Source organism: Heptranchias perlo, chromosome 39 (genome assembly GCF_035084215.1).
Source record: "Heptranchias perlo isolate sHepPer1 chromosome 39, sHepPer1.hap1, whole genome shotgun sequence".
NCBI lineage: Eukaryota > Metazoa > Chordata > Chondrichthyes > Hexanchiformes > Hexanchidae > Heptranchias > Heptranchias perlo.
In genome coordinates, this window is record NC_090363.1 from 12,343,631 (window position 1) to 12,365,470 (window position 21,840).

Consider the following 21,840-nt stretch of genomic DNA (forward strand, 5'->3'; position numbering starts at 1 on the left):
GTATACCTGACTCACGTGAATTCCTAAACTTCTCCCACGCTGTGAATTGACTTTGGGGGCGAATTCAACCTAACCCGACTGTCGGGAAACTGACGGGATCGTGTGCATCGCTGGTTTAATACCCCATCCCATTTTATCCACTATTGAACGCAAAGGGTTCTAAAACCGGCGTTTCACGCCATACTTGGGTTAAAATTACCCCTTCTGTCGCATAATTTGAAGGAAATCAATGGCTGTTTTACTGAACTCTCTTCATCACTTGCTCAGGATGAAATGGCTTCTCATAAGTAATGTGTCTCCGAAAATATCATTGACAAAATCGTGAAAGTGTCACAGTAAATCACGTGTGTCAAAGGAGGAGCCAATTTCCAGCAATTCGTATGCTGCACATACTTTATTCTCGACTGGAATCACTTAAATCAGCAGATAGTAGTGAGTGAATTTGGCACTGTCCTGATCTGGTTCTCTCAGTACAGCACCCGGTGAGACTGGGAGGAATCCGTCTCAGTAACAAGCCTCCTTTCTCACAAATACCAAACAGCCAATTCCAAAGGAGTGTGATTTTATATCTTGTTTTTTTTTCAATTTATTTCAGCAAACCTGATGTCAGTTGTGATCCTGTCCCGGGGAAAGTGCGGTCTCTCCAAAGGAATCACTCGTTACATGGCGGCCATGGCAGTAGCAGATCTAATGGTTTGCATGTTTAATGTAATATTACGAAATATCTTCAGGTATCATTTTCGAGATTCATGGTTGAGCTACACTTACGTGTGCCGTTTTACTGCTTTTATACAAGTATTTAGTAGCCAGCTCTCTGTCTGGTTCACAGTTTCATTCACCTTTGACCGCTTCATATCAATTTGTTGTCAGAAACTAAAATTGAAATATTGCACCGAATGAACTGCCAGTGTAGTTTTAACGACCATATGTGTGCTCAGCTTTTTGATGAATATTCCTGTTTATTTCCGATTTGAGCCATACTATATGGTTGATCATATACAGTGGGGCTGCCGTACAGTTACAGGATATTTTTCTTCACCGGCATGGGTAGCTTACAAATGGATTAGCACTCTCTCATTCCCAATTCTCCCATTCCCTTTGTTATTGCTGTTAAATTCTCTCACTGCCAGGCACATCTTAGTGGCCAGTAGATCTCGCAGAGCCCTGAAGAGCCGAAACAATGGGGAGAACAGCAGTGATCCCGAGATGAAGAACCGAAGAACATCCATCATTCTGCTCTTCGCTGTCTCGGGGAGTTTTATTGTGTTGTGGACGCCGATTACTGTAATAAACATCTGTGTCGGTGTGACGGAGACACCTACTTTCAAAGGTTCAAACTCACTTTATTTGGCAATTAGAATCACACTTCTGCTGATGTATTTGAGCTCCTGCACGAACACGTGCATTTATGCATTGACCCAGAGGAGATTCCGAGAGGAGATGAAGAATATGGTGAAATATCCGGTTACTTTCGTTATCAAGTTATTTTAATAATTAAATTTTATTTACTCGCATTTTCCTGGGATCTAGGTTCGTTGTTGCAACTTGAAGTGTTCGGCTGAGGCCAGGTATTGCACCCATTGGTTCTCATCCTTCCACAACACCAGTTGTCCATTTTCCTACCTCACAAGGTGATGGCAGTTCCGCTGCTGTTCCAAAACTCGCCATACCGATATGAGAAAACGAATCGCACCGAATTCTCTAAACATATTACTGATAGAATGTTTTGCGGTATCTAAAAGTTCACAACATTTCACAATGGTTCATTTTTTGAGATGAAAGGACAGAGAGCGAAGGTCCCCATCAGTTCTTGGCAAATTTCGGAATATTCCCTTTGGCTCCTATGAGTGAAAATACCAGATACTCACCGTGAAGAGTCCATCTGGTCTGTACATGTGAGGGCATCAGTGACTCATTGGGGATATTTCTTCTGTATCCAATCCGTCAGGTTATCAGTGTGATCCCTATGTCTAAAGGGTTGGAAGTTATGCTCCAGTGATACAAACGTAGAAACATATGGAAACATAGAAAATAGGAGCAGGAGTAGGCATTCGTCACATCAAGCCTGTTCCGCCATTCATTATAATCATGGCTGACCCTCTATCTCAATGCCATATTCCCGCTTGCTCCCCATACCCCTTGATGCCTTCAGTGTCGAGAAATTTATCTAGCTCCTTCTTAAATATATTTAGTGAATTGGCCTCTACAGCCTTCTGTGGTAGAGAATTCCACAGATTCACCACACTCTGAGTGAAGAAGCTTCTCCTCATCTCAGTCCTAAATGGCCTACCCCATATCCTGAGACTGTGACTCCTCGTTCTGTATCCCACAGCCAGGGGAAACATCCGCCCTGCATCCGGTCTGTCTAGCCCTGTCAGAGTTTTACATATTTCAATGAATACCCTCTCATTCTTCTCAACTGGAGTAAATACAGGCCGAGTCGACCCAATCTCTCCTCAAACGACAGTGCTGCCATCCCAGGAATCAGCCTGGTGAACATTCGTTGCACTCCCTCTAAGGCAATTATATCCTTTATTAGATAAGGAGACCAAAACTGCATACAATACTCCAGATGTGGTCTCACCAAGCCCTGTATAACTGCAGTAAGACATATTAGCTCCTGTACTCAAATCCTCTTGCAATGAAGGCCAACATACCATTTGCCTTCCTAACTGCTTGCTGCACCTGCATGTTTGCTTTCAGTGACTGGTGTACAAAGACACCCAGGTCCCTTTGTACATTAACATTTCCCAGTCCATCACCATTTAAATGATACTCTGCCTTTCTGTTTTTTCTTCCGAAGTGGATAACTTCACATTTATCCACATTATACTGCATCTGCCATGTATTTGCCCACTCACTCAACTTACCTCAATCGCCTTGATGCCTCTTTGCTTTCTCCTCACATTTCATGATCCCACCTAATTTTGTGTCGTCAGCAAACTTGGAAATATTACATTTGGTTGTCGTCTCCAAATCATTGATATATATTGTGAATAGCTGGGGCCCAAGCACTGATCCCTGCGGTAACCCACTAGTCACTGCCTGCCACCCCGAAAAAGACCCATTTATTCCAACTCTCTGTTTCCTGACTGTTAACCAATTTTCAATCCACGACAGTATATTACCCCCAATCCAATGTGCTTTCATTTTTCATGTGGGTCTTTATCAAAGGCTTTCTGAAATTCCAAATAAACCACATCTACTGGTTCTCTCTTACCTATTCTACCAGTTATATCCTCAATAAACTGCAGTGATTTTGTCAAACATGATTATCCTTTCAGAAATCCATGTTGACTTTGTCTAATCCCTTTGATATTTTCTAAGTGTCCTGTTATCACATCCTTTATAATAGACTCTAGCATTTTTCCTACTACTGATGTTAGGCTACCCGGTCTGTTTTCCCTGTTTTCTCTCTCCCTCAATTTTTAAAATAGTGGGCTTACATTTGCCACCCTCCAATCTGCAGGAACTGTTCCATAATCGATCGAATTTTGGAAAATGACAACTCATGCATCCACTATTTCCATGGCTACCGCTTTCAGTATTCTGGGATGCACATTATCAGGCCCTGTGGATTTATCGGCTTTCAGTCCCATTAATTTCTCCAGTACTATTTTTTTACTAATACTAATTTCCTTTAATTCCTCCTTCTCACTACTCCCTTGGTTCCCTAGCATTTCTGGGAAGTTATTTGTGTCCTTTTCCGTGAAGACAAAACCAAAGTATTTGTTCAATTGCTCTGCAATTTCCTTCTTCCCCATTATAAATTCTTCCGTTTCTGACTGTAAGGGACTTACATTTGTCTTCGCTAATCTTCTTCTTTTTACATACTTATTGAAGCTTTTACAGTCCACTTCTATGTCCCTTGCAAGTTTACTCTCATACTCTATTTTTCCCTTCTTAATTGATCTCTTGATCCTTTTTTGCTGAATTCTAAACTGCTCCCAATCTTCAGGCTTGCTTCTTTTTCCGGTAACTTTATATGATTCCTCTTTTGATCTAATACTATTCTTAATTTCTTTTGTTAGCCACGGTTAGGCCGCTTTTCCTTTTGTGTTTTCGTGCCAGAAAGGAATGTATAATTGTTGCAATGCATGCATTGCTTCCTGTTATACAAAGCCCTGGTTAGACCGCACCTGGAGAACTGTGTACAGTTCAAAGTACCTCAAAATGGAAAGGATATTGAACTTGATGGAAGGGCAGCGTTGATTTACTAGAATGATACTTGGACTCCAAGGGTTCAATTGTGAGAGATTACACAAACTAGGGTTGTATTCCCTGGAATGTGGAAGATTAAGGGGTGATTTGCTCGAAGTTTTCAAGATATTAAAGGGAACTGATATGGTAGATCGAGAGAAAGTATTTACGCTGGTTGAGGACTCTAGGACTAGGGGACATAGCCGAAAAATTACAGCCAGCATCTTGAGGAGTGAAGTTAGGAAACGCTTCCACACGCAAAGAATGATAGAAGTTTGGAACTCGCTTCGGCAAACGGCAGTTGATGCTAACTCAATTGTTAATTGTTAATCTGAGATTGATAGATTTTTGTCAACTAAAGGTGTCAAGCGATTTGGGGCGAAGGCGGGTATATTGAGTTAGATCAGAGATCAGCCATGAATTCATTAAATGGCAGAACAGGCTCGAGGGGTTAAATGGCCTACTCATGTGCCTATGATCCAATGTTCCAATGATATCAGAACCATAACAATATGGTATGTAATTCTGCAACAAGTAAGGGACAGAAATTGTGTTTCTTTGTGACAAGGTCCACAGAGCTCTCCTGACGGGAGATTGATAGACACAGGAAGTCACATCGTTGGGTGTGCGAGGTTATATAACAATTGGACCATATTGTAAAATAGTAGAATTTGTTTTTAAATTTATTCTCAGAATGTGTACATCCCTGGCTAGGCCGGCATTTATTGCCCAGCGCTAGTTGACGTGAGAAGGTGATGACGGACCTTCTTCCTTGAATCATCTTTATTGGTATGATACAACTGTGTGGCTTGCATGTCCATTATGAGGGTAGATAAGAGTCAACCAAGTAACAATAGGCCAGAATCTATGACAGTTTTCCTTCCCTAAAGGACATCATTGAACCGATTCGGTTTTTAAAACTATCAGATTGCCTTATGATCACTTTTACTGGCTTTTTTTCCAGATGTCCAGGGAAACAGAATTAAAATTCTCATAAAGCGGTGGTGCAATTTGAACTCAAGGTCTCCGAATTACTAGCCCAGGAATATAACCGCTTCATTGTCGTAACCGTTATATCATTATAATGCACTGTCAAGCTTGCCCAATTCATAAATCTGTGCCTTGTTTGTTAAAGATCTGCTCCAATTAGAAGATTATGATTTGATTTTTGGCTTTAGGAGCTCAACTATTCGCTTCAATGCTCAAGGACTGAGAACATGTAGAAGTTGGGCGGGGTCCATTCTCCTGGTCAAATTTAAATGACCTCTCTGCGAAAGTATGCCTGTCTGTAGGCTGGGAGCAGCTCAGCTTGAGTTAAACCTAGAGTACATCACATGTGGAGAATCACAATGCATCCTGACAAGCAGTGAAAGATCACACGCTCTGGACCATGTGTCATACTTCGCAGAAAACCACCGCCTATGTTTGCACGTGAAATCCCTTACTTTGTGCAGAAATACATCGCATATTTTATTGCTTCTGATACCCTTGCACACGGTGACCAAAGGTATTCTTGATCAGTTCCTGCTGTCCTCTCACATACAAACCAGTAGTAACCACCCTGTGCTGTAGCTGATATTTTCAGTCATATGGACCAACGGCAACTTTTCCGTTCTGCAGATTATACAGTCACTCATAGGGACCAGATGGAATCTTCCAGTTATGTACCTGATATCTTCACTCATAGCGACCAAAGGAAATTTTCCCATTGTGCAGATGATACGTTTACTCATAGGGATCAAAGGGAATCTTCCTATTCTGTATCTGATATTTTCGCTCATAGCGACCTGATGGCTTCCTCACATTTTGTATCTGACATCTTGACTCGTAGGGAAAATAGGAATCTTCTACCCTTTGTCAAGCACTGATGGGAATCTTCCCCTGCTGCGTTTTCATCTCAAAAATGAACAATTGTGAACAATATTAAGGATTAAGTTGTGCATGTGATCGTCTAACATTCATCAGATTCAAACATCTGGATGAAAGTGTCCAATATGTCACTTGTACGTCAATGTTTTCTCCCAGTCTACATATATTGTAAATTTATCTTCAGAATTGATCGCAACTGGGGCAATTCAAAAATCGAATTCATTGTCCGCATGCCTGATTGATTACTTGTTCGTTCTGCTGAGCAGATCTGAATCCACATTGCAATGAATTTACCTGATTTTAAAATATTTTAGTTTGCCAAATCTACAGAAATACTTTTCCATGCAATTCGATTTGATATAACTGTCCTGCTTGACGTGTCGAAGGCCATTTTATCAGGACAGAAGCAATCTTCCAAGGGGCTGATGTGCAAATGATGTCATTCAGATGATGATAAAGGATTGCACAATGAATGATAAAAGTAATTATTTTGGGAAAGGAACGGAGTGATGCAGAGAACAGATTGTGGGGAGGTCCTCAGTTGAAAAAAGGAATCAGGCGATGCGCCATGATCAACTGCGCAGGTAGAGGGTCATTTGCGGATGTTTGTCAGCAATAAGCCAATCTTTTATTCAAAATCTTCTGATATTAGCTTGTTTAGTTGTTCAAATGTCAATCCATGTCAATGGCGTTGACTATCAGCAAATTAAATTTTCAAAATACTCACCAGTAGGAATCTGGTGGTGTATCGATATATATCGAGGACATCGGTATAACTGCCTCACCGAACTCCATGCTGGTGTTCAAAGATTAGAAGAGATCTTTCATGTCGATGAAGTAATTAAGATTTGAAAATTCCCTCCTTAATTTTGGAAAACACAGGGTTAAAGTGCTTAACCTTGGCCTTTAGTTAGAAGGTCAGGGCTATCGACGTTCTTTTGGATAGAATGTTGACAAACAGCTCTTTAACTGAAAAGGATATGAGGAATGAATGCAACCGACAGTGTGTAAATAGAAGAACACGTGGCTGAGATCAGACACATGAATCTAGAGAACCAAAGGAAGAATTCTACCAGAATTAGAATTTTTTGGAGTCAATGACAGGCAGGATCCGACATACAGTTTATGATAATCTTGACAACATTACATAAAATGGCCGTGAGAAAGCCTTGAAGACATTTTAGTGAAGTTTCGCTGTATGGTTGGTATTTTAATATATTCCAATTTCGCTTTCAAAAGCTTAACACACGTTAAAACACGTGCATGAGACAGGAAGTCAACGTGGGAACAGGAGTATGTCATTCAGTCCCTCGAGACTTTTCCGCTGTTCAATGAGGTCATGACTTATCTGTATCCTAATTTCATCCACCCGCCTTGGCTCCATATCCTTAAATAACCTTGGCTGGAAAAACTGTCAAAGATCTCAGATTTAAAGTTATTAATTGAAGTAGCATCTATTGCATTTTGTGGGAGAGAGTTCCACATTGAGAATCTATGTGTGAAGAAAGATTTCGCAACTTCTCTCCTCAATGGCCTTGCTCTTTGTCCTCGACTCCACAATCAGCAGAAAAAAAATTCGCTCTATCTATCCTATCAATTCCTTTCAAAATCCGAAAAAACGTCAATCAAATCACCCGTTAACCTTCTATTTTCGAGGGACGACAAGCCTGGTTTGTGTATTCTCACCTCATAATCTAATCCTTGGATCCCTGGTAACATTCACGTGAATTTGCGCTGCACTCCTTCCAAGGCCAATATATCCTTTCTGAGGCGCAATGCCCAGAACTGTACACAGTACTCCAGATGTAGACTAACCAGGGTTTTGTATAGCTGTGGCAAACATTCCTGTCCTTTCTATTCTATCCCTCTCCTGATGAAGGCTAACATTCCATTAGTCTTTTTGATAATTTTTTCTACCTGACGACTACATTTTACTGATCTGTGGAGATGGAGCACAAAATCTCCTTGGACCTCCAATGTTCCTAACTTTTCAGCATTCAAAAATACTCGGATCAATCCCTTTTTGGTAGAAAATGGATGACCTCACACTTGCCTGAATTGAAATTATAATAACTTCCCCACAACAAATGTTAGATTATTAGATTTTAAATGTCATGGTATTTCTCTCTCATTTTTCTTAAATAATGGAGTTACATTTGCAGTATTCCAATCTAAAGGGCCAATTCCAGAATCGGGAGTGCTGTGAATATTATGGCGAAAGCATCTGCAATTTCCTCACCTACTTCCTTTAAAATCCTGGGGGTAAAGTATAAGGCCTGGGGATTTGTCATTCTATACGGCCATCAATATTTCTAATTTAGTTTTCTTGCGTACATTATCGTCAGTGAGTTCCAGTCCTTGATTCATTATTAGATTCCCTGGAATGTAAGGAATATTATCCTATTCCTCTACTGTGAAGACTAGCACAAAGGAATCATTCATCACGTCAGCCATTTCCTTATTTTCATTAGCAATATTACCAGCATCTTTTTTGCTTACACTTTTTCTTCTACTATAATGATAAACACATTTGTAAATTCCCTGCTATCGTTACAAAGGCAGGAGTTGGGGTTGTTCAATGGAGATGGGGAATTTGCTCAATTCAATACGGTCAGAATTAGATTGTGTCCCTCACATCCACACTGTTCACAGTAAACATCCTGAGGCAATGAAATGTGTAACCGTGTCTGAGAAATTTCAAAGTGACGAAACACACAAAGGAAGAGTCGATGGGAGAATATACGAAACCTGAGGCCCAGTAGAGAGCACAAGGAAGGTGTTAGCAGCAATTACAGTTTTGCATCTGTTGTGTATTTGCAGCAGATGCTGTTTAACTTTAGTTCTTTAATGTAGTCGCTGGACAGCGAGTGCTGTGCCTGGGGAGGCTGGGTTACTTGGGCACAAGGGGAGTCGGAGATAGGCGGTGAGGGTACCTGCGGTCCTTGGGCAACAGTGTGAAGGGGAGATAGGCTGCGAGGTGTCCCTGGGTTGCTTGTGCCACAGAGAAGGGGAAGGCAGGTGTTGAGGGAGCCCTGGGCTGCTTGGAACAAAGCGGGAAGCGGAAACAGTCTGCAAGGGGTCCTTGGATTATATTATGTGAACAGTGACACGGATACACACATCCGTTGAACAGTCATTAACACATGACCCGTGTCTGTGCTGACCCATTTGTGACACATTTTTAATATCAAATCAAAAATTCCTCGGTATGACAGGGACTTTCCGTCAATCATTCCCTTTTACTCACGGTGTAAGTACATGTACAGGAGCTGACATTGAGACACACATGTGGCATTAAAGTATCAGACGGGACTGAATCATTCCCTTAAACCCACTGTGTACTGTACATGTATAGGAGCTGAAACTGAGACACACATGGACCATACAGTACCAGACGAGAGTGAATCGTTCCCTTGTACCCGCTGTGTGCTGTACACGTAGAGGAGCTGACATTGAAACACACAGTGGCCGTACAGTACCAGACGGGTGTGAATTATTCCCTTTCACCCGCTGTGTGCTGTACAATTCCAAAGCTGAAACTGAGACACACACGAGCCATACAGTCCCAGGCGGGAGCGAATCATTACCATTTACTGTGTATGGTATTACATAGATTTACAAAGAATTTACAGCACAGCAACAGGCCATTCGGCCCAACTGGTCTGTGCTCGTTTTTATACTCCGCACAAGCGTCGTTCCACTTTATTTTATCTAAAGCTATCTGCATGTCCTCGATCACTTTCTCCGACATGTACTTATCATGCTTCCCCTTAACTACATTTCTACTATTCGTCTGAACTGCTCCATGTGGTAGCAAGTTGCACATTCGAACAACTTTGTGGGTTTCTCCTGAATTCTTTATTGGATTTATTGGGAAATATCTTATTTTTATGGCCCCTCGTTTTAGATTCCTCCATTATTGGTAACATCTCTACATTTCTCCTCTCAAACACCTTCATAATTTTGAAGATCTCGATTAGGTCACCGCTCAGCCTTCTGTTTTCTGGAGAAAAGATCTCCAGCCTGTTTGGTTTTTCCAGATATTTGTACCCTCTCAATTTTGATATCATCCTTGTAAACCTTTTTTGAACCTTTTCCAGTGCCTCTATACTCTTTTGCAACATGGAGACTGGAGCTGTAGGCAGTGCTCCAAGTGTGGTCCAACCAACATTCCATACATGTTTAACATAACTTCTCTGCTTTTCAATTCTATTCATTTAGAAATGAACCCCTGTGCTTTGTTTGCATCTTTAGGGCCTTGTCTGGAGGAGGATGGTGTTCTCAACCGTGTCGAAGTCTGAGGTGAGGTCGAGCAGGATGAGGAGGGATATTTCACCACGGTCACAGTCACATAAGATGTCATTTGTGACTTTGATAAGGGCCGTTTCAGTGCTGTGGCAGAGGCAGAAACCTGATTGGAAGGATTCAAACATGGAGTTGCGGGAAAGATGCGCACATATTTGGGAGACGTTAACAACTTCAAGGACCTTGGAGTGGAATTGCAGCTTGGTGATAGTTGTTTGCGATGACAGGTGGGCCAAGGTTGTTTGCTTGATCAGGGGTGTGAGGACGGCAGATTTAAAGGAGAGAAAATCAGTAAAATAGCCATTGATTTGCTTCAAATTCTGACATAAAGCAAACAGAGTTCACAGCGTGAGAGAAGTTCAGAAATACACGTGAGTCAGAAATACAAAATCTTGGACATGTGCAACAGGCTTGTTAACATCTGGAAGAAAAACTCAGGTTAAAACGCCGCATGAGGGGCCTCACATTAGACCTGGTGGCCACAGTTATTCCAGGAAATGGGACAGGGAAACCTCAACAATATCAGCAAACATGGGGGCTCGAAAGAGAAGTTGGGTGGTCAGCAGTTTGGTGAGAATAGGGTTGACGCAGCAGGAAGTGGGTTTCATGGTCAAGATAAGCTTGGAGAGGGCATGAGGGGAGTTAGGAGAGAAACTAGAGAAAGATGGATGTTCAAGGCTAAGGCAGGGAGGAATGTTGGGGCAAGTTTGGCTCGGTGGGCTCAGGGAAGTGAGGGAAGTGGCAGAAGCAGCTGAACTGATGGCCTCAATCTTAGAAAGAGAGTACTGTTGTTGGAGGCGAGATTAGTGGGGGCAGGACAAAGAGTTTAAAAGACGGTTTGTAGTGGAGAAGAGACGCCGGGGTTATGTTTGCATTCCAGAATGATCCTGGAATAGTGAGCAATTTTGGCAGAGGAGACCATGACCCGATAAAGCTTTATGTGCTCCAACCAGATCTGGCAATGAATTGCTAAACCAGTTGTCTCCATAAATGTTCAAATCTGGGTCCGTTCGACTTAAGGGAGTGAAGATGGAGGCTGTACCAGGGCAAGGACCAGGGTGAGAGAGAGTAATGGTTTTAATGGAGGCAAGGGCATCAAAGTTGGAGGTGCGTTTGTGATTGAGCAGATCGGTAGCCATGAGGTACATTGCAGATATGTTATATTGATCAAAATAACCATTCAGGGTATAACATTGGTGACAATGGTCACTCAATCGCCGACCATGTTATGCTGGTGAAATTGTGTTACTTGCACTGACACCTAATTGAACAGTGCTGCCGGGTGATGACCCATTTTATATTCCACTCCCAGCTTCGATACTGTATGTCATCAAGTCAATACGATTTACTCTATCACTCTATCACTCTCACAGCTTTTTGATATTATTTACACTTTGACTCTCATGTGCTAACGGACGGGTTCACATTTTATTCCCCTTCTTCTCCATTTAACTTTCAGTTTTTATGACTGAAGAAACGAAGCCATCGCAGAATGAATTAAAGCATCGTGTTCCCAAGAGCAGAATAACGCAATCAAGATGATGTAATGAGGTAATAGGTTCAGAGCGGGGTATTCATAAGCCTGAGAATGCCCATTGGAGCCTCGAATTACTCACTGCCTCATTAAGTGATCGTTTGGAAAATAAATATGTTCCAATGTGTTTGTTCCAGCGCGCGTGGCTGATACCGGGTTTAATGTAAAACCACTGTCTCCCTGTGGGACTGACTGGTGTATAAAACACCTCCTGTTTCAATGCATTGTCTTTGTGTCCAAACCAGAGCCTTGCATCCACGATTGTCTCGCTTAGGCAGGAAATGGGAGGATCAGCAATTTTCTACGAATCAGTCATTTGCTATCCAATTCTTGCAATTATTGGTCTTCCCAGTAAGTAATAAGTTAATGACGAAAGGTCATCGACCTGAACCGTTAACTCTGCTTCTTTACCACAGATGCTGGCTCACTGAGTATTTTCGGCATTTTCTGATATTTTTCAGATTTCTAGGATCCGCAATATTTTGCTTTTGAAGTAATAACAAGCATTTATTTTTTGAACCATTGTTTAATTACATTGTTGCTTTTAATACATGCTGTTTGCCTCTATATCTTTGTTCCTTGGTTGCCCATTTTTAAAAATTCGTTAGTGGGATGTGGGCGTCGCTGGCGATGCCAGCATTTATTGCCCATCCCTAATTGCGCTCGAGAAGGTGGTGGTGAGAAGGTGGTGGTGAGCCGCCTTCTTGAACCGCTGCAGTCCGTGTGGTGAAGGTTCTCCCACAGTGCTGTTAGGAAGGGAGTTCCAGGATTTTGACCCAGCGACGATGAAGGAACGGCGATATATTTCCAAGTCGGGATGGTGTGTGACTTGGAGGGGAACGTGCAGGTGGTGTTGTTCCCATGTGCCTGCTGCTCTTGTCCATCTAGGTGATAGAGGTCGCGGGTTTGGGAGGTGCTTTTGAAGAAGCCTTGGCGAGTTGATGCAGTGCATCCTGTGGATGGTACACACTGCAGCCACAGTGCGCCGGTGGTGATGGGAGTGAATGTTTAGGGTGGTGGATGGGGTGTCAATCAAGTGGGCTGCTTTATCTTGGATGGTGTCGAGCTTTTTGAGTGTTGTTGGAGCTGCACTCATCCAATCAAGTGGAGAGTATTCCATCACACTCCTGACATGTGTCTTGTAGATGGTGGAAAGGCTTTGGGGAGTCAGGAGGTGAGTCACTCGCCGCAGAATACCCAGCCTCTGACCTGCTCTCGTAGCCACAGTATTTGTATGGCTGATAGGTGGTAGGTGGTAATCAGCAGGAGGTTTCAGCAGCAGCAGGTGGTTAGATTATTGATTCGAAATCTCTCACTTCTTATTTACTTCAAAATGACAACTTTTGTGATATTATATCAGGCTCTCTGAATGTCTGCATCAAATGCAAGTTCTTCCCTTTGTTAAACGACGCGCAATCAGCCACCTGGAATAACTGTGGCCATCAGGTCGAACGCGAGGATCCTTATGCGGAGTTTTAAATTGAATTTCTCTTCCAGATGTTAACAGGCCTGGTGTGCATCTCCAAGATGCTGTATTTCCGACTCCTGAATTTTGTCACGCTGTGACTTGACTTTGGAGGCAAAATTAATCCAACCCGACAGTCGGGAAACTGACGGGGTCGAGTGTTACGCTGGTTTTATACCCCACCAGATTTCACCCTCCATTGAAGTTAATGGGGTGTAAAACCGGCGTTTCACCCGATCCGTGGGTTAAAATTACCCCTTTTCTGTCAGAATTTGAAGCAAATCAATGGCTATTTTACTGAACTCTGTTCATTACCCTCACACGAGGACGCGGCTTCTCATCAGTAATGTGAAACTGTCACATTAAATCACGTGTGACAAAGGAAGAGGCAATTTCGTTATTGGCACATACTTTATTCTCGAATGAGGTCAATTAAATCAGCACAGTAGTGAGTGAACTTGGTACCACCCTGTTCTGGTTGTCTCAGCAACCCACCCAGTGAGACTCGGAGGAATCTGTTTCAGTAACAAGCCTCCTGTCTCACAGCGACGAAACATTCAATTCCAAGGGAGTGTGATTTTATATCGCTAATCTATTTCTTCGTTAATTCTCCTGGTTTTTCCAATTTCTTACAGCGAACCTGATGTCAGTTGTGATCCTGTCACGGGGAAAGTGCGGTCTCTCCAAAGGAATCACTCGTTACATGGCGGCAATGGCATTGGCAGATCTAATGGTTTGCATGTTTAATGTAATTTTGCAAAACATCTTTCGGTATCATATTCTAAATTCATGGTTGAGCTACACTTACGTGTGCCGTTTTACTGCTTTTATACAAGTATTTAGTAGCCAACTCTCTGTCTGGTTCACAGTATCATTCACCTTTGACCGCTTCATATCGATTTGTTGTCAGAAACTAAAATTAAAATATTGCACCGAAAGAACTGCCTCTGTAGTTTTAACGATCGTGTGTTTGCTCAGCTTTTTGATGAATATTCCTGTTTATTTCCGTTACGAGCCCTACTCTATTATTGACGATATACCGTGGGGCTGCCGTACAGTATCAGGACATTTTTATTCACCGGCATGGGTAGCTTACAAATGGATCAACACTCTCTCATCCCCAATTCTCCCATTCCCTTTGTTATTGCTGTTAAATTCTCTCACTGCCAGGCACATCTTAGTGGCCAGTAGATCTCGCAGAGCCCTGAAGAGCCGAAACAATGGGGAGAACAGCAGTGATCCCGAGATGAAGATGCGAAGAACAGGCATCATTCTGCTCTTCGCTATCTCGGGGAGTTTTATTGTGTTGTGGACGCCGATTACTGTAATAAACATCTGTGTCGGTGTGACGGAGACACCTACTTTCAAAGGTTCAAACTCACTTTATTTGGCAATTAGAATCGCACTTCTGCTGATGTATTTGAGCTCCTGCACGAACACGTGCATTTATGTACTGACCCAGAGGAGATTCCGAGAGGAGATGAAGAATATGGTGAAATATCCGGTTACTGTCATTACTAAATTATTTAAATAATTACATTTTAATTCCTCGTATTTTCCTGGTATCCAGGTTCGTTGTTGCTACTTGAAGTGTTCGGCTGAGGCCAAATATTGCACCCATTGGTTCTCAACCTTCCACAACACCAGTTGGCCATTTTCCTACCTCACAAGGTGATGGTAGTTACGCTGCTGTTCTAAAACTCGCAATACCGATATCAGAAAACAAACCACACCGAATTTTCCAAACATATTGCTGAAATAATGTTTTAACATAAACTTCACAACGTTTCACAATTGTTCATTTTTTGAGGTGAAAGCACAGCGAGCAATGGTGCCCACCGGTTCTCAATGATTTGCAGAAGATTCCCTTTGGCTGCTACTATGAAGATATCAGATACACAACGTGAAGATTCCATCTGGTCTGTACGTGTGTGGGCATCAGAAACTCATCGGGAATGCTTCTTTTGTATCCAGTCTTAAAGGATGTCAGTTTGGTTCCTGTGTGTAAGGGGTTGGAAGTTATGCTACAGCTATAGAAAGCCCTGGTTCGACCTCACCTGATATACTGTGTACAGCTCTGAGCACCGCACCTTAGGAAGGTTATATTGATCTTGGAGTGGGTGCAGCATAGGTTTGCTAGAATGATAACTGGAATCCAAGGGTTAAATTAGGTGAGATTACACAAACTATGGTTGTATTCCCTAGATTTTAGAAGATTAAGGTGCGAGTTGATCAAAGTTTTCAAGATATTAAGGGGAACTGAAAGGGTAAATATAGAGAAACAATTTCCGCTGGTCGGGGAGTCTAGGACCAGTGGGATACCGCCTAAAAATCGAGCCAGAACCTTCAGGAGTGAAGTCAGGAAACACTTCAACTGGGGTGGTAGAAGTTTGGAACTCTGTTCGGCAATCGGCGGTTGATGCCAGCTCGATTGTTAATTTGAAATCAGAGATTGATCTATTTTTGTTATTCATAGGTATTAAAGGATTTGGGGCAAAGCCGGGTATATGAAGTTAATTCACAGATCAGCCATGAACTCATTGAACGGCAGAACCGCCTCCAGTGGCTAAATGGCCTACTCCTGTTCCTATGATGTCATGTTCCTATGATATCAGAGACACAACAATATATGTATTTCTGCAAAAAGGGACAGAAATTTTGTTTCTTTGTGATAAGCTCCACAACTGTCTCCTGACTGGAGATTAATAGACACGGGAAGTCACATCACTGGGTGTGCGAGATTATATAACAATTGGACCATATTGTAAAATAACGGGACTTATTTATTTAATTTATTCTTTGAATGTGGGCATCCCTGGATAGGCCGGACTTTATTGTCCATCGCTAATTGTCCTGTGAACCTTTTGTTTTATTCGTTCATGGGTTGTGAGCGTCGCTAGCAAGGCCAGCATTCATTGCCCATCTCGAATTGCCCTTGAGAAGGTGGTGGTGAGCCGCCTTCTTGAACCGCCGCAGTCCGTGTCGTGAAGGTTCTCCCACAGTGCTGGTGATGGCAGGCCTTCTGCCTTGAATCACTGTCAGTTGTTTGAAACAAATGTGTGGATTGTGTGGCCACTTTACAGCGTAGCGAACCATTATACTACCGTAGCCATGACTTCATTATAACGCAGTGTCCAGCTGGCCCAATCCGTGAATCTGAGCCTTGCTTGTAAATGATCCGTTCCAATTAGACGATCATGATTTGATTTTTGGCGTTAGGAGCTCAACAATTCGCTTCAATGCTCAAGGACTGGGGATGTGTAAAAGTTGGGCGTGGTCCGCTCTCCTGGTCAAATTTAAATGACCCCTCTGCGAAAGTGTGCCTGTCTGGATTCCAGGAAGAGCTCAGCTTGAATTAACCCAAGGTTATATCTCATGTCGAGAATCACAGTGCATCCTCACAGGCAATGGATGATCATACCCTCAGGACCATGTGTCAGAATTAGCGGAAAACTTCCGTCGATGTTTACCTGCGAAATCCCTTACATTTTGCAGAAATACATATCATATTGTATTGCAGATGATATCCGTGCACACGGAGACCAAGGTATTCCAGATCAGTTCTTGATGTCCTCAGACGCACAGTTCAGTTGCAATTTCAGTGTTCTGTCGCTGATATTTTTACTCATATGGACCAAATGCAATCTTTCTGTTCTGCAGATGATATGGTCAATCAGAGGGAGCAAATGAATCTTCCAGTTTTGTTTCAGATATCTTCACTATTGGGAACAAAGTTCATTTTCCCATTGTGTAGATGATACATTTACTCAAAGCGATGAAAGGGAATCTTCCCATTGTGTATCTGACATCTTGACTGGTAGGGAAAAAAGGAATCTTCTATCCTTTGTCAAGCACTGATGGGAATCTTTCCCAACTGCGTTTTCATCTAAAAAATGAACAATTGTGAAAAATATTAAGGATTAAGTTACGCATGTGATCATCTAACGTTCACCAGATTGAAACATCTGGATGAAAGTGTCCAATATGTCACTTGTACGTCAATGTTTTCTCCCAGTCTACATATATTGTAAATCTATCTTCAGAATTGATCGCAAGTGGGGCAATTCAAAAATCGAATTAATTGTCCGCATGCCTGATTGATTACTTTTTCTGTGCAGATCTGAATCAAATTGAAATGAATTTGTGATTTTAAAATATTTTAGAAAGCCAAATCTACAGAAATACTTTTCCATGCAATTTGATTTGATATAACTGTCCTGCTTAACGAGTCGGAGGCCATTTTATCAGGGCATGAGTAATCTTCGAAGGGGCTGATGTGCAAATGACATCATTCATGGTTCCATGATTGGACGGTAATAAATTTCGGCAAGAAACATTGGCGGATTAAAAGAGGAAAGTTGATTATATCGGCCTGCTATCAACAAAATGGTGGATATAATTGCATGATGAATGATAAAAGTAATTATTTTGGGAAAGGAACGGAATGATGCAGCAAACAGACTGTGGGGAGGTCCTCAATTGAAAATAAAAGACTCAGGCGAAGGGCCATGAGCAACCGCGCAAATGGAGGGACATACGGGAAGTTTGACAGCAATAAGCCAATCGTTCATTCAAAATCTTAGTATATTATCTTGTTTAGTTGTTCAAATGTTAAACCCTGTCAATGGCTTTGAATATCAGGAAAGTAAATTCCCAAATACTCACCAGTAGGAATATGATGGTTTATGAAGGGGCTAAAAAGGGCATCAGTAGAACTGCCTCACCGAACTCCATACTGGTGATCAGAGATTAGAAGAGAACTTTCAGGTCGATGGATTAATTAAGTTTTAAAATTTGCCACCTAAATTTTGGAAAACACAGGGTTAAGTGCAATCGGCCCTTAGTTAGAAAGTCAGAGCAATCGACGTTCTTTGGGATAGAACTTTGACAAACAGCACTATAAGTAAAAAGGATATGAGGAATGAATGCAACCGACAGTGTGTAAACAGAACAACGCGTGCCTGAGATCAGACACATGCATCTCGAGAACCATAGGAAGAATTCTACCAGAGTTAGAGGTTTTTGGAGTCAATGAAAGGCATAATCCAACATACAGTTTATTATAATGTTGAAACATTACATAAAGTGACCGTGAGAATGCCTTGAAGACATTTTAGTGAAGTCTCACTATATGATTGGTATATTAATATATTCCAATTTGGCTTTCGCAATATTAACCCACATTCAAACATGTGTATGGGGTAGGAAATCAACATAGGAACAAGAATAAACAATTCAGTCCCTCGACCCTTTCCGCTGTTCAATGAGATCATGGCTGATCTGTATCCTAACTCCATCCACCCGCCTTGGTTCCTGATCCTTTAATAACCTTGGCTAGCAAAACTGTTATCGATCTCAGATTTAAAGTTATGAATTGAAGTAGCATCTGTTGCTTTTAGTGGGAGAGAGTTCCACATTGCTACCACTCTATGTGTGAAGAAATGTTTCCTAATTTCTCTCCTGAATGGCCTGGTTATGATTTTAAGGTTATGTCCCCTTGTCCAAGACTCCCCAACCAGCGGAATTTTGTTCCCTCCATCAACCCTAGCAAATCCTTTCAAAATCCTAAAAACGTCAATTAAATCACCCCTTAACCTTCTATATTCGAGGGGCTACAAACCTGGTTTGTGTATTCTCACCATATAATCTCACCCTTGGAGCCCTGGTAACATTTCTTCACTCAACGGGGTGGTGAACCTATGGAATTCTCTACCACAGAATGCTATGGAGGCCAAGTCACTGAATATATTTAAGAAGGAGCTAGATAGATTTCCAGACACAAAAGGCATCATGGGGTATGGGAAGAGAGCGGGAATATGGTATTGAGATAGAGGATCAGCCATAATCATATTGAATGACGCAGCAGGCTCGAAGGGCCGAATGGCATAATCCTGCTCCTATTTTCTATGTTTCTATGTTACATTCTGGTGAATTTGCGCTGCACTCCTTCCAAGGCCAATATATCCTTTCTGAGGCGCAATGCCCAGAACTGTACACAGTACTCCAGATGTAGTTTAACCAGGGCTTTGTATCGCTGTTGCAATCCTTCCTCCTTTTTATATTCTGGCCCTCTTGTTATTAAGGCGAACATTCCATTAGTTTTTTTGATTATTTTTTGTACCTGACTACTACATTTTAGTGATCTGTGTAGATGGACCATTAAATCTCTTTGGACCTCCACTGTTCCTAACTTTTCACCATTGAAAATTGCTCGGATCAATCCTTTTTTGGTCCTCGCACTTTTGGATGACCTCACACTTGCCTGAATTGAAATTTCAATAACTTCTCCACATCAAATGTTAGACTCACAGATTTATAATTTCCTGGTACTCACTCTCGTCTTTCTTAAATAATGGAGTTACATTTGCCGTATTCCAATCTAAAGACGCAATTCCAGAATCGAGAGAACTTTGGAAGATTATGGCTAAAGCATCTGCAATTTCCTCACCTCCTTCCTTTAAAATCCTGGGATGGAAACCATCAGGTCCTGGGGATTTGTCAGTCTATACTGCCCTTATTAATCCTAATTTTGTTGTCTTGCTTACATTAACGTCAGTGAGTTTCAGTCATTGATTCATTATTAGCTTCCCTGGAGTGTTCGGTATATTATCCTTTTCCTCTACTGTGAAGATTGACACAAAATAATTATTCAACAAGTCTGCCACTTCCTTATTTTCATTTGCAATATTACCAGCGTCTGTTTTGATTACCGTTTTTCTTCTAATATAATCGTAAACACCTTTTGTGTTGATCTTGGTATCCCTCGCAAGGCTCTTTTCGTATTCCGTTTTTTGCAGGCATTTTTATCTGTTTTGGCTTCCTTTGCTGTTCTTTATATCACCCCCAGTCCCCTGGATCTACACTATTCTTTGTACTCTTTTATGCCCTTTCGTTTAGTTTTATGTTGTCTCTCATCTTTTTATTCTGCCATGACTGTTTTATTTGGTACGTAGAGCTCTTGTCCCTTCTGGTTATATACTGGTCCTGTATCAAATTAAATTCTTCTTTGAACACCGCCCACTGTTCGTCTGCAGTTTGACTCGACAACAGTTTTGATAAGATTGATTTCGTCAGTCTCTGTCTCACCGCTTTAAAGTTAGCCATATCAAAATCTGGAATCTTAGAAATTGTGTTACGTTTCTCCTCAGGGAGTGAATCATTCCTTTTTAAACACTGTGTATTGTACATGTACAGGACTGACACTGAGACACTCTTTCTATTTCTCTCTCTCCATCTTTATCCCTCTATATCTCTCTACCTAACTCTCCGTCCTTTCTGTTTCTCTGTCTCTATTTCTCGCTGACTGAATCTCTTTTGTTCATTTCTCTCCCCCACTCGCTGCCCTTTCTCTTTCCCTCTCTCCTTCTTTCACTCTTCTGCTCACTCTCTATTTGTATTTCTCTCTCTATCCCTTTTCCCCTGCCCCTATCACTGTTCCTCTCCCTTTCTTGCTGTCTCCCTTTCATTGTTGTCTCTGAAATGTTCTTCATTGAGATGTACTCTGAAATATTTCAGTCTCACTGGTAAATAACAACAAATCACAATTCTATAGCTTTTCTATACATTAAAGGTTCAATTAGGGGTTGCAAATCTGTCAGGAAGTTCTGGTTTCTCAACTTAAAACATTTTAGTGTTTAAAATTTTACAGGGACCTGAGATCAAAAGCTGTTTCCCATTCAGACATTCCAGCATTTGGAAGTCCCTGTTATCTTTACAGAGACAAGGGATGGAATTGTTCAATAGAGATGGAAGATTTGATCAATTGAGTAGTGTCAGAATTAGATTGAGTCGCTCACATCTACACTGTATTCAAGCTGTTTCCAGTAAACACCCTGAGGCAATGAAATGGGTAAACCATGTCTGAGAAATTTCAAAGTGACGAAACACACAATGGAACAGGAAATGGGAGAATATACAAAACCGGAGGCCCAGAACAGAGCAGAAGGAAGGTGTTAGCATCAATTTCAGTTTTTGCATCTGTTGTGTATTTGGACCAGATGCTGTTTAACTTTAGTTCTTTAATGTAGTCGCTGGACAGTGAGGGCTGTGCCTGGGGAGCCTGGGGTGCTTGGGCACAAGGAGAGTAGGAGATAGGCGGTGAGGGGACCCTGGGGTCATTGGGCAACAGTGGGAAGGGGAGACAGGCTGCGAGGGTACCCTGCGGTGCTTGTGCAATGGAGGAGGGGAAGACAGGTGTTGAAGGAACCCTGGAGTGCTTGGGCACAGAGGGAAGGGGAAACAGGCTGCGAGGGAACCCTGGATTATATTATGCGACCAGTGACACTGAGAAACACATACGTTGAACAGTTAGTGACAAATGTCCCGTGTATGTGCTGATCCATTTGTGACACATTTTTAATGTCGAATCAAATATTCCTGCGTACGACAGAGACTGTCCGTCAATAATTCCCTTTTACTCACAGTGTACTTGTGCGTATACAGAAGCTGAAACTGAGACATACGTGTG

At 41.9% G+C, this 21,840-nt stretch overlaps 1 protein-coding gene and 1 pseudogene across 1 annotated transcript; both read left to right on the plus strand.

Moving 5' to 3' along the window:
• The first annotated feature begins 633 nt into the window (after positions 1-633).
• On the plus strand, positions 634-1,491 carry LOC137305273 (cephalotocin receptor 2-like; annotated as a pseudogene).
• A 12,555-nt stretch (positions 1,492-14,046) lies between these two features.
• On the plus strand, positions 14,047-14,907 carry LOC137305015 (cephalotocin receptor 2-like). Its single transcript, XM_067973784.1, has one exon. The coding sequence runs from the start codon at positions 14,077-14,079 to the stop codon at positions 14,905-14,907; it is 831 nt and encodes a 276-aa protein (XP_067829885.1). The 5' UTR covers positions 14,047-14,076.
• The last annotated feature ends 6,933 nt before the right edge of the window (positions 14,908-21,840 follow it).